The sequence below is a fragment of the Megascapheus bottae genome, chromosome 25 (assembly GCF_031878675.1).
Source record: "Megascapheus bottae isolate mThoBot1 chromosome 25, mThoBot2.hap1, whole genome shotgun sequence".
Classification (NCBI taxonomy): Eukaryota; Metazoa; Chordata; class Mammalia; order Rodentia; family Geomyidae; genus Megascapheus; species Megascapheus bottae.
The window spans coordinates 1,624,662-1,640,592 of record NC_143533.1 but is presented as its reverse complement, the minus strand read 5'-3'; the positions used below and the strand labels follow the sequence as shown (position 1 = coordinate 1,640,592).

The window sequence follows — 15,931 nt, the reverse complement described above, 5'->3', positions numbered from 1 at the left end:
GCGAACATGAGAATAGAAGAATAGCAAGGTTACTTGTTCTCACTCATTAAAAGGAACCGGAAACTTACATCTCCCGTATTGGAAGCAGCCCGCTAGTCCCTCCTTTCTGGAGTTCCACGCGATTGGGTTGAAGGCGCAGTTTGAGGCCAGAGGAAGCAGTGCAGGCCAGGTCTGAGAGTGGGACAGCGACGTGAGAGCCACAGGGCAGCCAGGCAGGCGTGATCACCGCCCCCTGGGCCTCCCCTGCCCAGGGTAGGTGTGAAGAACACCGGTGCAGCCCGCGTTCAAAAATCCGGGCTTCCAAGTCATTTCTTTTTGCCCTGCGGGGAAGAATAAAAGTACCATAAAGACCGTGGCGACCATGCGATGACTTTCTAGTAAGCACATCGTTTATACCGCTCAGCAAGTCGAAAACGCATCGGCTGTTTTTGCCTAAGAGCTCCTTTCCACTCGGAAGCACTGCGCAGGCGCAGCGTCCACCGTCGCTATGGTAACGACCTCCACTTCCGGGAGGACGACGGCGAGCGGCGAGGGCCACGCAAGCAGAAGTCTTAACGTTCGTCCGCTCGCGGGGTGTCGGTGAGGTGGCGGCGCGGTTCGGGGCTCGGACGACGGCGGGCGTCTCCGAGGCCGGCCCTGTCCTCTCGCCGTGCCGCCCGCCTCGGTGTCCCTAGGGCCGCCCGCAGCGAGCTCGCGAGGCTCGGCCCTCAGGCCTGCGCCGTGCCGGCCGCCATGGACTTCTCCAGGTTCCTGGCTGACGACTTCGACGTGAAGGACTGGATCAACGCGGCCTTCCGAGCGGGCCCCAAGGAGGCGGCCGCGGGCACGGCGGACGGCCACGCGGCCACGCTGGTCATGAAGCTGCAGCTGTTCATCCAGGAGGTGAACCACGCCGTGGAGGGTGAGCCGCGCGGGGCCCGGCCGGGGGTGCGCGGGACCCGGGCTTCCCGACCTGTGCGGGGGGCGGGCCTGCGGCTTCCGGAGTGGAACTCGGCTTCGTGAGCCACGCCCCCAGCCTTTAAAAGTTCGCAGCGGCTGACTTTCTGTGGGCTTAGGCCTGTGATCTACCACCGAGCCGCATCCCCAGCTTTTAGAGGGGTAGAGATGGTTGGGTCTTGTTGTCGTTGGTTTTTGCCTGGCCACTGTGCCTGAGCCTCTGTGTGCTCAAGGCAGCATTCTGCCACTTGAGCCACAGAGCCACTTCTGGCTTTTTCTGTGTCTGTGGCATTAAGGAATTGAACTCAAGGCTTCATGCATGCTGAGCAACCACTCTACCACTAAGCTGCATTCCCAGCTTCTTAACCTCACCATCCTTCCTCTGCTCTTAACTCCATGGTTGGGTCGGGATGGCTGGTTTCTAGGCCAAACGCACAGCCAAGGATTTCGTCAGTCTGGGAAGCCCAGGCCTGACCAAAGCTACCTGATCACCCACCCCTTGTCCTGTCCCTCGTGTCCTCCCAGGCCTCAAAGCCTCTCTTCTGTGTCACATTTGTAACTGGATGGTCCAATTTTCACATTTTGTGTATATTGCTCTGGGTGTATGTGTGTGCATGCATATATGCCACATGCATGTGCCAGTACAGGGCCTGCTGCTCTTTTTTAACCAAGGCTGGTGCTCTGCCACTTGAGTCATATCCCCACGTCCAGCATTTTGGTTGATTACTGGGGATAAGACTCACAGCCTGGGCTGGCTTTGAACCTCAGTCCTCAGATCTCAGCCTCCTGAGTATCTAAGATTACAGACGCGCACCACCAACGCTCATCTCATTGTGCTGTTCTTCATTTTTGAGACAGAAACCAGTCACCAGGCCCTTCAGAGCATGCCCAAAGTGCTCCGAGACGTGGAAGCCCTGAAACAGGAGGCATCGTTTCTGAAAGAACAAATGATTCTTGTCAAGGAGGACATTAAGAAATTTGAGCAGGATACGTCACAGTCGATGCAGGTACTGTCTCTGTCTTGTTTTCAGCAGATACTGGTTCTCATGAGGAATCAGAGCATCGTAATGTCTTAGAAAGTTGGGGTGAAGAAGCTCCCTGGAGAGAGAGTGCCATGGATGTTTTGGTTTCAGGTTATTGGTGGGAGGAAGAGAAAGAGAATTCATGTGTATGTGTGTGTGTGGGTGCGTGGACGCATAAGTGCATGCATGCATATCAGTCCTGAGGCCTGAACTCAGGGCCTGGGTACTTATCCCTTAGCATTTTCACTCATTTGGCCCTCTACCAGTTGAGGCATACCTCTCCTTCTGACTTCTTAGTGGTTAATTGGAGATAAGCGTCTCATGGACTTGGCTGTCTGGGTTGGCTTTGAACCTTAATCCTCAGACCTCAGTCTCGTGACTAGGTAGGATGCCAGGCAGGAGGCACCAGCACCTGGCCTGAAATGCCACTTCTTCATTCTTTATCCCCATTACTCTCAGGTGCTGGTGGAAATTGACCAGGTGAAATCCAGAATGCAGCTTGCTGCGGAGTCTCTTCAGGAAGCAGACAAGTGGAGCACACTCAGCGCTGACATTGAGGAGACATTTAAGACTCAAGTAGGTGTCCCATCCAGAGGATGGGGTGGGATTTTTTTATGCATGAACTTGGGGTAGATGGGATTCTACCCATCAAAACCACCAGGGTGTCAGTGGTGTCAGGCAGAGACAGTCAGACATTAAGTGTGTGTGTTGTACCCAAATTCCTAGAACCCCGAAAAGACCACCAGAGGCCACAGTCAAAGCTAAAAAGCATGGGTCATTTATTACAAGTCTAGACTCAGACCTCCGCATACCCGTAGCATTGCCTGCTAAGAGGTCCTGAACAAGGATTTTACACCGCTTTTATAGGGGAATTCCATAATTAGAATCACCTGATTGGCTGTTTGGTAATCAGAGCTCAGGTGTCTAACCACTGAGCATCAAGTTGTTGCCACCTGGGGTTCAAGTACATGGGCCCTGAGCGAGAGGGGAGAGGGTCATGCCCAGAACATGGGACAATCTTGGCACAACATGTGCAGAGGGAAGGTCCGGAACTGCTCTGAGTGCCTCCACCCTCCTTCATTGGAAGCTGGATGGATTGCTCTCTCATGCTGGGGGATCTTTTTTTTTTTTTTTTTTTTTTTGCCAGTCCTGGGCTTGAGCTCAGGGCCTGAGCACTGTCCTTGGACTTTCTCAAGGCTAGAGCTCTACCACTTGAGCCTCAGCACCACTTCTGGCTTTTTTCTACGTATGTGGTACCGAGGAATCGAACCCGGGTTTTCATGCATGCTAGGCAAGCACTTTAACCACTAGGCCAAACTCCCAGCCTGGATCTTTTTTTTTGTGTGCCAGTAATGGGGCTTGAACTCAGGCCCTGGGTGCTGTCTCTTAGCTTTTCTGCCCAAGGCTAGTGCTTTGAGTCACAGCTCTTCTTTTTGGTAGTTAATTGGAGATGAGTCTCATGCATTTTCTTTTCTGGGCCTGCTTCAAATTGTGTTCATCAGATCTCAGCCTCTTGAATAGTTAGGATTACAGGTATAAGCTATGGGAATTTTTCATTATTATTTTATTTATTTATTTTGGTGCTGGGGCTTGAACTCTGGGCCTGGTGCTGTTTCTGAGGTTTTGGGCTCAAGTCTAGCACTCTACCACTTGAGCTACAGTGCCTCACTTCCAGCTTGTTGGTGGCTAATTGGAGTCTCACAGACTTTCTTGCCCAGGCTTCCTTTTTTTTTGGCCAGTCCAGGGCCTGTGCACTGTCCCTAAGCCTCTCTGTTCAGGGCTAGTGCTCTACCACTTGAGCCACAGCACCATTTTCTGTGTCTGTGGTACCAAGGAGTTGAACCCAGGGCTTTGTGCATGCTAGACAAGCACTCGACCACTAGGACACACTCTGAGCCCCAGGCTGTTTTTGAACCATGATCTTCAGATCTCAGCCTCCTTGGTAGCTAGCATTTTTATTTTTTTTAAACAGATGTGAGTCTGAGTCACTGGCACTGGTTTTTGACAGAAGCTTTTAATAGCTTTACACCTGCTGTCCAGGCAGACCTTTTTTCTCACAGTCCTTCGTGTTGAACACTACTCACCCACACACCTTTTGCTCCTCTGTTAGTTATCAATGTCTGAAGTAAGGGAAACCCTATTTGTCCCCTCCCCTTTCTAGCCCTCAGATGTTTCTTGGGTGTAACTAATGCAGAGCTCATAGATGTCTTGCATTGTCCTGGATTATGTGGAGTGGAGAGAATGAACTTTAGTGTGGTCTCTGTTTGGGCCTCATTATGTAGCCCAGGCTGGTCTGGAACTTAAGATCCTCCTGCCTCACCTCAAGTGCTAGGATTACAAGTAGGAGTCACCACCTCCAGCTCTCCTTCAAAAAAAAAAAAGTATTTTGGGGCCGGGAGTTTGGCCTAGTGGTAGAGTGCTTGCCTAGCATGCATGAAGACCCGGGTTCAATTCCTCGGTACTACATACATAGCAAAAAGCCGGAAGTGGTGCTGAGGCTCAAGTGGTAGAGCTCTAGCCTTGAGAAAATCCAAGGACAGTGCTCAGGCCCTGAGCCCACGCCCAGGACTGGCAAAAAAAATAAAAAAACAAGTATTTTTACTTCATAAAATAAAAATAATGTATTCAAATTCAGCTTTCAAGTATCTACCTATGAATTATTCATTTATTTTTTTTGCCAGTCCTGGGCACTGTTTTAGACTTTTTTTGTGGGTCAAGGGGCTTGAACTCTAGGCCTTGGCACTGTCCCTGAGATCTTCAACTCAAGGCTACTGCCTTGCCCTAGAGGTTAATTGGAGGTAAGAGTCTCATGTCCTTTTCCCTGGGCAGGCTTTGAACCTTGATCCTCAGATCCCAGCCTCCTGAGTAGCTAGGATTACAGGTGTGAGCCTGCTTGCTCAGCTCTTAGACATTTTTTTTTTTTTGTCAGTACTTGGGCTTGAACTCAGGGCCTGAGCACTGTCCCTGGGCTTTCCTCAAGGCTAGTGCTCTACCACTTGAGCCACAGCACCACTTCCAGCTTTTTTTCTATGTAGGTGGTACCAAGGAATCGAACCTGGGTGTCGGGGGTCCCCGGTCCCTCTCTACTAGTAGGGGGATGGGGAAAAGCACACCCCGACCAGGCCAAGCCTCGAGAGGAAGGGGCCCACTGTCCTCCTGCACCCAGCCTTCTTACCCCAGAGCAGGAACAGAGATACCACGCAGCTTCAACAAGGCAGGAAGATCTCTCTTTATTCCCTAAATTCCTCCTCCTTATATTGGGTGAGGGAGCCTATCAGTATACAAGATGGACAGGACAAAGAGCTCCACGTGTTTTATCTCTACTACAAGCCTCAGCAGAAATTTATTAGACATGGCGTTACTCGGCCCCCAACATCTCCCCCGTTTTTATCTTAAAAAGACAAAACCTAGGATATGTGGGGCTACCACCATATTAGATCGGCTGTGCCTGCCTTAGGTGTTTCCAAGCTCATTAGTCTTCTTACCCATCATGGGATCACCAAGTCCTTTTTACTTGGCTCCTGTCTTAGGTCGATAGGCTAATAGCTGGGACTTTCCCATCTTTGACTACCAGCCGTCTATTTAAGCGAACCAGACTTGAGGGGATGCACTTATTTCCATGGGAGCAAACGCCTGTCGCATTAGCATTCACTTTCTGCGTTGACTTTGTATTATTTTAGGCAAGAAATATTAGACATATTACAATTATAGTGCATAAAAACAAATCCAAACTGATCAATCCTGCCCATCTTTGATCAAGTCCTAAAATAGTCTCTAGTAAAAATAACCAATCATTTAAAATTCAACATATGTCTGTTATATGGCAGTTCCATCAAGCAAAATCTAGAACAAGCAGCTACACAAAATGTGCTCATCACCTGCTCTAGAATATTCAATTGTTCTCGCAATAAATCAATTCATTGATCAAGCATAACAATTCCAGTCCTCACATGCTGATCAATGGCTTCTGAGATCTACAACACAGTATTCAAATCATTGTCTGTAGAAACTGCAGTGGCAAGGGCAATACTCGCAGCGGTAACAGCAGCTACAGATGTGGCAATGGCCACCACCACAGTCAGGAAATTACCAAAGTCTTTTTTACTGATGAGCGGGAAAGCATTCTCCTCCGCCTGTACAGGCACTGGTATATACCAAGGGGCTCTGACTACAACAGCCAGAGAAAACAGGGAAGCATTCCAACATCAACTAGAACAACATTATTAATAATTAAGAGATTGAAACCAATAGAAAAACAAAGGCTATCACACAAGCAAACTGTATCATAGCCAAGCAATGGATGAATCAGAAATACTGAAGAAGTATTGGTTAGAGGAAGTCGCCAAGACTGTTCAGGTCCCAGCAGCGTGATCCTCAGCGACGTTGTTAGGGTCGTCATTGCCTCGTGGATTCACTCGGGGAACCGCACTTGTAGAAGAGTCTTTGTCTTGACCGACGAGCTTCCGAGCAGTCTCCCCCGTCTGACGTATCAGTCTCTCCGGCACCCAAACGGGACTGTCAGCATCCTGGGGAAAACACAAACACTTCCTCGCCCCCACATGAGGACAGGGTCTGTCTGGTCCTTTCCAGTTTCCAGAGAGAATATCTTTCCACAATAGTAAAGGTTTATGACTTCTAGAAGGATTAAAATGCCTCCTGCAGAACGTCCTTCAGCATCAAGTGTTAGAAAGTTTAAGGAAAAAGAGCCATAGCTCAGCTCTGGGGCATGAACGCAGGGCCTGGGCGCTTGCTGTCACTGAGCTTTTTGCTCAAGGCTAGTCACAGCACCCCCCCCCTTTTTTTTTTGAGCTGCCTTCCAGTAAGCCAGTGGCACATTAACCATGGCAGCACATGGTGGTTTTCATTTTGTTCTTCTCCAGTAATGGACCCTGTAATTTTTCAGAGACTTTTCCAGTTGGCTAAGGAAGATGGCATTTTCTTTTTTAATTTGCATTTATTTCAGTACCAATAGTGTTGAATATAGTGTCTTTAGGCTTTTTCATGTATAGAGGTGAAAAGAGTCTTTAATAATATCCATGTTCCTGTCCTGGTCTTTTCATAGGACACAGCTGTGATTTCTGCCAAGCTCATTGGTATGCAGAATAGCCTGATGATGCTTGTAGATACCCCAGACTACTCCGAAAAGTGTGTGCACTTGGAGGCGTTGAAGAACAGGCTAGAAGCCCTGGCCAGCCCCCAGATTGTGACAGCATTCAACTCCCAATCTGTCGGTGAGTATCGATCTTCTCAGCTTGTACTCTAAACCTTCAGCCTGTGCAGTGCTCTGATAGGGATTGATTATGAAGATTGCAAATAGACCCGTCTATGTATGATGCTTATATGTTTACAACCCTACTCGAAGCACTGGCGTGAGCCACCAATACCTGACTTACTTCATGCGCTTGTTTAGCTTTTTTCTTCAAGGCTGATGCTCTACCATTAGAGCCATGCCTCTACTTCTGACTCTTTGCTTATTAATTGCAGGTAAGAGTTTCCTAGACTTTCCTGCCCAGGCTGGATTCAAACTATGATCTTCAGATGTCAACACCTGAATAGCTAAGATTATAAGCATAAGCCACTGGTGCCTGGTGATTTCTCTTTCTTTCTCTCTCGCTTTCTTTCTTTGTTCGTTCGTTCGTTCCTTCCTTCCTTCCTTCTTTTCTTTCTTCCTTTCTTCCTTTTTTCCTTTGTGCTGGTCCTGGGGCCTGAACTCGGGGCTTGGATGCCATCTCTGAGCTTCTTTTGCTCAAGGCTAGTGTTCTACCACATGAACCACAATGCCATTTCCAACTTCTTCTGAGTAGTTAATTGGAGATAAATATCTCAGACTTTTCTGCCCAGGATGGCTTCAAACTATGATGCTCAGATCTCAGCCTCCTGAGCAGCTAGGGTGTTAGGTGTGAGCCATCAGTACCTGACTTTATTTTAATCATTACTTTTTTTTTTTTTTTGGTGCCAGTCCTGTGCTTGAGCTCAGGGCCTGAGCCCTGTCCTTTCTCAAGGCTAGAGCTCGACCGCTTGAGCCTCAGCACCACTTCCAGCTTTTTTTTTTAATATGCATATGGTACCAAGGAATTGAACCCGGGTCTTCGTGCATGCTAGGCAAGCACTCTACCACTAGGCCAAATTCCCGGCCCTAATCATTACTTTTTTAAAAAGTCATTTTTGTTTCTTTCTTATTCTTATTTTACTAATTTCCTCTAATAGGATTTATTCTTTTCTGTATCCTCCTGGTTTATTATTTCCTTCTGTGATTAGAATTCCTTTAAGTTTCTTCAGTGCTGGTTCAGTCATCACGGGTTTAACTTTGTTTATCATGGAAGATATTTATATCTACCTCAGTTATGAAGGATTAGCTTTGCTGGGTTGGCAATTGCTATATTTCAGAGCTTGAAGTATGTTCCTCCTTGGTTTTAAAGTTGGGTGGTTTTCTTTCTTTTTTTTTTTTTTTTAAAGAAATCTATTATTCTTATAAACTTAACCATTGTGTAACTTGTCTCCTCTTGTCTGCAGCTTTCAGTATTTGTCTTTATTCTGTTTGCTGTGTTAGCTATAATGAGTCAAGGAGTGTTTTCTTTTCTGAAATTGCCTGTTTCGTATTTTGTAAGCCTCTTCTCTTCCACATAAATGACTCTCTCTTGAGGTTGGGGAAATTAATCTGCTATTATATTACTGAATAGGTTCTCAGTGCCTTTAGTTTCTTTCTCTTCTTTGGCCTATGAATCATAGGTTTGATCTTTTAATGGAGTCCAGTAGATCTCTTAATTGCATTTATATCTTTGCTGTGTCTTTTCATGTTTTTAATTGTTTGATCTAATTCTCCTGCTTTATGTGCATTCTATGTTAACTTGTTTTCAACTTAATTCTACTTGCTAGGCTAAACTTTCAGTTGAGTTTTTAATTTGTGCAATTGAGCTCTTCATGTCCAGGACTTCAATTTGAATTTTATTTTTCAAGATTTCTGTATGTTCTTTCATATCCTGCATTATCTTATTTAATTCAGCTGTTTGTTTGAATCTCTGATTGTGTTTTCTTTGAGTTTGTTCTGCTCTTTGTGCATCACCTCTTTTATTTCATTGGTCATTCTTGTCCTTGTGTTGGATTTGTTTGAACTTTCTTGCTTTTCACTGTCACTTAAATCCTTTATTGTGGAGTGGTTTGGGTTTTGTTAGTGATCTTTTTCCAGGATTTCTGCATCTAGGGCCAAGTTTTTTGATTTCAGTCTTCTATGTCTTTTTAGTTGGCGATTGGGTAATAGCTGGGATCAGTAGATATTAGACTGAAGGGGTGATTCTAAGTTGTCAAAGAATAATCGTTTCCTGTTACGTGGTGCTGAGGAACTGAACCCAGAGCATCATGCTTGCTAGGTCTATGCTCTATTGCATGTCTGTAGGTCTGTCTTATGCTGATTATTTCTTAGATAAGATCTTGCTGTTTTTCCCAGGAATGTACCTTGGCTGTGAACCTTTCCTATCTCAGACATAGACCACCATGCTCAGTTTCTTCTGTTGACATGGAATCTTGTAGACTTTGCCACCCAGGCTGGTCCAGAACCACAGTTCTCCTGATCTCAGCCTCCCATTGGCTGGGATTATAGGCATATGCCACAAAGCTTAGCTGTTAGGCTGAGAAGGGTCTCACAGGTATGTGCAGACTGGCTTCAGCCACCATCTTCCTTAACTCAACTTCCAAGTAGCTTTTCTTTTTTGTTGTTGTTGTTTTGGGTTTTTTTGTTTTTGTTTTTGTTTTTTTTGCCAGTCCTGGGCTTGAACTCAGGGCATGAGCACTATCCTTGGACTTTTCTCAAGGCTAGAGCTCTACCACTTGAGCCACAGTACCACTTCCAGTTTTTTTCTATGTATGTGGTACCAAGGAATCGAACCTGGGTCTTCGTGCATGCTAGGCAAGCACTTTACCACTAGGCCAAACTCCCGGCCTCCAAACCCAGATCTTTGTGCAGGCTAGGTAAGTACTCTACCACTGGGCCAAACTCCTGGCCCTTTATTTTGTTTTGAGAGGGTATGACTGTATAGCCCAGGCTAACCCAGAATTCTCAGTCCTCCTGGCTCAGGCTCCTGTTTAGGAGGGTGCCCTGACACATCCTTGAGGGAAAAAGCCTCCTTAAAGTTTACATCCTAGGGGCTGGGATGTAGCTCAGTGGTAAAACACTTGGCAAGCAAATGCAATGTCCTGGGTTCAATCCCCAATATCAAAAAAGAAAAGGCAAAAAAAAAAAATACAGTTAAAAAAAAAACAACCTCAAATGAAAATTTATATCGCAGGCTCAGTCCTCAGTTCCAGGGCGGTTCCTGTTACCATGCATGTGTGCCCATCCCTTTGCCAGGGTGTCGTCCTAGCCGCCAGCAATGGAGACATTACATAACAAGCCCCGGCTTGCAAGGTCTGGTCGAGAGTCACATGGCTCACCCTTCCCTTGTTCCTCATGCTTGTGATCCCTGTGGCTCCAGTTAGCTCACTGTCTAGGTAGGAACGTGGGAGTCCTAGCTGCTCTTAACCCTCACTAGTTTTTTGTGAGTTCTTTTTCTTGGCTTTGTCAGAAAGCCTGTCAACGATATCTCCATACTGTGTCCTTTAGATCAGTCCAAAGCATTTGTGACGGTCTTCAGTGAAATTGACCGGATGCCTCAGCTCCTGGCCTACTACTACAAGTGCCACAAGGTGAGAAAGAGGCCCCTGGCTGTGCCTCAGAGCCAAGAAGGTGGCCTCTGGCTGCTGTTCTCCCACTTAGTCAGCAGGGGGTGCTCTTGATCCAGCATGCAGTTGCATTTAAATGCCAGCTGGGAAAAGTTAATTGGTTTTGGTCTTTTTACATTTACAGCTGAATTCATGCACAGCATTTAAGAGTTGCTTCAACGTTCCCTCTTGGTTTCTCAAGGAAGATTCGTGTCTTAAGCTTTATTGTGCCCTCGGCCATTTGGAAGAATGTTAGGCTTTCTAACAATGTACAAGTTAGATGTTCAGAAAGACCCTGGCAGCTTCCTGGGCCAGCCTGAATGCCAGCAAACCCAATGCTCAGTTGTCTCCTAAGCTGTGAGGTGAGGACAGGAGAGAAAGGCACGAAGGTTCAGGACATGCCCTGCCCTCCACTGAGATCAGTCAGATGAGGCCATATGCCAGGTGGAAGGGACACAGGGTCATATGGAGAGGACAGTCCAGCTGCGGGCGAGAGAGAACAGGTCTTGTAAGTGCTCAGCTTGTTTGTTCTCTCTTTTGTCTTTAGGGAGTGGAATGCCAAGGGTACTGGTCTTAGGGGGCCCCCCCGGGAGGTGCTGCCTGCCTGGTAGGGGCAGGGCCTCGTCAGCAGGCAGCCCTTTCCTGGTGGGTTCAGGTCCCTCTCCTCCCTCTGCAGGCACCACTTCTCGAAACCTGGCAGGAGCTGTGTCAGAGCGACCTTCCACTGGACCGGCAGCTCACCGGCCTGTATGACGCCTTGCTGGGTGCCTGGCACACGCAGATCCAGTGGGCCTCGCAGGTAATAGCTCAGCTGGGCTCCAGGGTAGCCCACAAGGGGCCATCGCCTTGGGAACAGCCACAGCTACTGAAATCACTCCACGGCTGCCTGCCCCCCATGGGGTTAAAAGATAGGCTTAGAACGCAGTGAACCCTTGAAGTCACCATTCCTTATCACACTTATCTGCGTCTTTCCCAGGGTCTAATGTGACAGGGCTCTGGAATTCCTGAGTGGCTATCTTCACATCTAACAGTGAGGCCCTGGTCAGGTGGTGCTGAACCAGGGTGGCTGATTGTTTTTTTTTTTAAGTTTGACTTCAGGTCAGGTTTACCCAGCCTGCACTTTGCCTGCTTTTTTCTCTCACTCCCCTATGAGTTGGAGAAGCATTAAATGTGACCAGGGGAAGGGGGAGACAGATGTCCCAGTGAAAACTTTCTATCTAGCAATGTCTGCAGCCATTTGCAGATGTTGGAAGTGGCCCACGTCCTTGTCCCCAGTGTTGGGCCACACACATTGTCTGGTGCATCGGGAGAGCCATCTTGCTGGGGAGGGTGACTTCCTGGGCTCGCGGGAGATGTGGGTGGTAAGTCATTTGCAGTTAGCAGGGACTTGCTCTGTGGACTCGCTCTCAGTCGTTGGCTGGGGAGAACCAGATTGCGTTTGGGAGGAATTCCTGCCGAGCCATGTCACTCTCATTGGTTAAAGTACTCTTCTCCATCCCTGTCTGTTTATCCTTAAACTGACCTTATTCTCACTTAGGTTTTAGCTTCAGGTCCCACTTGCCATTTTTATGTCATCAGCAGTTTCCAGGGAATCTATCCACTGCGTACTCACTGTCATCTTCAAAGTTCTGCAGCCTGGGAAAAACAGTATATGCCCACTCTGTCATCAGCCTCTGATTTCTTTCCTTCTTTCTTTCTTTCCCCCCCCCCTCTCTCTCTCTCTCTCTCTCTCTCTCTCTCTCTCCCTCTCTCTCTCTCTCTCTCTCTCTCTCTTTCTTTCTTTCTGTCAGTTCTGGGGCTTGAACTCAGAGCCTGGGCACTGTCCCTGAGCTTCTTTTGCTCAAAGCTAGCATTCTACCACTTGAGCCACAGCACCACTTGCAGCTTTTACTGTGTATGTGGCACTGAGGAATCGATCCCAGGGCTTTGTGCATGCTAGGCGAGCCCTCTACCACTAGGCCACACTCCTGCCCTCCTTGGCCTCCATTCTCTAAGACAGCACTTGTTCTTTACCAGATGTAGGCATGACAGACACACTTCCATCTCCTGAAGCTCAGAATAGAACAAAGGAAGGGCCACAGGCACTGAGGACAGTGGTTTGCTTCAGGTTTGTTTGTTTGTTTTCAAATGGCCAGATTTATTTATCTATTTATTTTTGTTTTTTTTTTGGGGGGGGTGTTGCCAGTCCTGGGCTTGGGCTCAGGGTCTGAGCACTGTCCTTGGACTTTCTCAAGGCTAGAGCTCTACAACTTGAGCTTCAGCACCACTTCTGGCTTTTTGCTATGTATGTGGGGTACTGAGGAATTGAACCCGGGTCTTCGTGCATGGTAAGCAAGCACTCTACCGCTAGGCCAAACTCCCGGCCCCTATTTATTTATTTATTTATTGCCAGTCCTGGGCTTGAGCTCAGGGCCTGAGCACTGTCCTTGGACTTTCTCAAGGTTAGAGCTCTACCACTGAGCCTCAGCACCACTTCCAGCTTTTTTTTCTATGTATGTGGTACCGAGGAATTGAACCTGGGTCTTTGTGCTTGCTAGGCAAGCACTCTACCACTAGGCCAAACTCCCAGCCCTTATTTATTTATTTATTTATTTATTATTTTGTAGATCATAGGGCTTGAATTCTGGGCCAGGGCGCTGTCCCTGAGCTCTGCAGCTCAAGGCTACTGCCCTACTCCTTGAGCCACAGTCCCACTTCCCGTTTTCTAGTGATTAATTGGCGATATAAGGCTGATGTTCTTCAGTGCCTGGGCTGGCTTTGAACCTTGATTCTCAGATCTCAGCCTCCTGAATAGCTAGGGTTACAGATGTGAGCCACCGTACCTGCCTTATTTATTTAATGTTAATGTGGGGCCTGGGCATTTTCCTTTAGCTTTCTTTGTTTGCTTCATTATTTTTTTGTGCCAGTCCTGGAGCTTGAATTTAAGACTGGAGGACTGTCCCTGAGCTTTTGTGCCCAAGGATATCGCTTTACCCCTTAGCCACAGTTTACTGGAGATAAGAGTCTCAAAGTCTTTTCTGCCTGGGATGGCTTTGAACTGTGATCCTCAGATCTCAGCTTCCTGAGTAGCTAGTATTATAGAACCACCAGTGCCAAGCTACCTTAGTATTTTAATGTGTGTGTGTGTGTGTGTGTGTGTGTGTGTGTGTGTGTTCAAACTCGGGCCCTGTGCATACTAAGCAGCTGCTGTATCACGAGCTATATTCCTAGCTCTTTTCAAGTATCTTAATTTGTAAATTTCTTTTTCTTTTCTTTTTTAGTTTTTTTTTCTTTTTTTTTTGCCAGTCCCGGGCTTGAACTCAGGGCCTGAGCACTGTCTTTGTGCTTCTCAAGGCTAGAGCTCTACCACTTGAGCCATAGCACCATTTCTGGCTTTTTTTTTTTTTTTTAATGTATGTGGTACTGAGGAATTGAACCCTGGTCTTCATGCATGCTAGGCAAGTACTCTACCACTAGGCCAAACTCCCGGCCCCTTAATTTGAAAATTCCTATACACATAAAAAGTGGAAAGAATTGTGCCACTTCCCTTATGACATAGTGAGCTTCGGGTATGTGTGCTTTATCACCAATCTTTCCTCTAGCTACGTCTCCATCTGCTCATTGAGCCTTCTTATTGATTCACTTCGGAGTAAGTCACAAGCATCACTCGCTGTTTTATTAACTGGAGTTTTAACTTTTTTTTTCCTAAGCAAATGAGTTTTATTTTAAGTAAAATTGTGAAATGTAGTGTTCTTAAAAAGATGCTACTTGATTAATGGGAAAAATGCAAATACTTGCATAAGTTAATGCCCTCCCACTTGGTATATGTGTGTGTATTTGTGCTGGTCTTGGGGTTGAACTCGGAACCTGTTCCTTAACTTTTTACTCAAGGCTGGTGCTCTGTGTCTTGAGCCATAGCTCCACTTCCAGAGTTAATTGGCAATGAGTGTAAGGCTTTCCTTCCCTAGCTGACTTTGAGCCACTATCCTCAGCTTTCAGCCTCCTGAGTATTACAGACTCAGTTATTATAGTATTATGTTATTTGTACTTCCTGGGATTATAGATGTGAGCCACTGGTGCCTGCCTGGCTACTAATCCCTTTTGGAGACATACGACATTCCTATAACCCTAGGAAGCTCCTTCCCTCTCCTTCCCCCTGCTCTGATTGCTTTCCACATGAGTCAGTCCATTCTGTTGTAGAATTTCATAGGGCGCACTCACACACACCTGTGGACTGTCATTCTGCAGGGTTTGAGGCGTATTTGTTGGGTAGTTTGACTACGACATTGTTCCTCTGTGTTGCTGGTTTCTTGGACATGGCATGAATACACAGTTGGTTGTGTACCCATTCTCTATTTGATGGACACTTGGTCTAATTCCAGGGAGGTCGATTATGAGGAAAACTGCTCTGAACATTGTTCCCTGAGACCTTTTGTAGACATATGTGTTCCTATCTCTTGGGTAAATACTTCCAAGTAGAACTATGGGGCCTTAGGGCAGGTATATGTTCCAATGTAGGAGAAGCAGCCAGGTTTTGTTTTTTTTTCCCCCAAGTGGTTGGACATTTTGCCCTCCCGTACTAGGGTGTGTGAGGGTTCTCGTTGCGAATAGAAGCTGTGTGGTTCCTTTTCCTTTTAGCTGTTCTGGTGGGTGTGTGGTAGCATCTCCTTGAGTCATCCTATTTCCCAGATGACTAAGCATTAAGCACTTACTCGTGCACTGTCTGGCTCCTGCACTACCTTCCTTTGTGAAAGATGAACTCAAAAACAAGCCTGGGTTGCTTTTCATTTTGTTATAGCATTGTAGGAGCTTGTAACCTGTTGCATGTTTTTTGTCTCTTGGGCAGTACTAAGGTTTGAACTCAGGGCTTTCCCTTTCTTAGGCTGTACTGGTTGAGTCACATTGCCAGCACCAAACCTTTGGTTTGATAATGTTTAGAATAGGACCTACATCATTTTTCTTTTCCCTGGCTGGCCTCAAACTGGGATCCTTTCAGGTCTCTGCCTTCTATCTGAACTGTTTCTGTTTATGTGGTACTGAGAAATCGAATCTAGGATTTCAGGCATGCTAGGCAAGCACTCTACCACTAAGCCACATTCCCAGCCTCTGGAACTGGTTTCTTATGCATGGTAAAATAGTAATCATAAAGAAAAACTGATAAAGAAGTACTCAACACCTAAACCTCTGCTTAAGCCGCAGGCTAGAAGGCAGTGTCCTAAAAACGTCTTGACAGAGGACTTCATCTGGAATAGATAAAGAGCATCATAAGAAGGAAAAGAGCCCAAAATGTGTGTGTGTGT

General features: G+C 46.8%; 1 protein-coding gene across 2 annotated transcripts in view; it reads left to right on the top strand.

Moving 5' to 3' along the window:
- The first annotated feature begins 541 nt into the window (after positions 1–541).
- Positions 542–15,931, top strand: part of Cog7 (component of oligomeric golgi complex 7) — a 45,837-nt gene continuing 30,447 nt past the window's right edge. For both annotated transcript variants that reach the window (XM_090357838.1, XM_090357837.1), the window contains exons 1-6: positions 542–901; positions 1,795–1,943; positions 2,418–2,534; positions 7,021–7,189; positions 10,555–10,637; positions 11,329–11,451. In XM_090357838.1, coding sequence (XP_090213964.1) covers positions 733–901; positions 1,795–1,943; positions 2,418–2,534; positions 7,021–7,189; positions 10,555–10,637; positions 11,329–11,451 — 810 coding nt within the window. In that variant the 5' untranslated portion in view covers positions 542–732. The remainder of the gene's footprint in view (positions 902–1,794; positions 1,944–2,417; positions 2,535–7,020; positions 7,190–10,554; positions 10,638–11,328; positions 11,452–15,931) is intronic.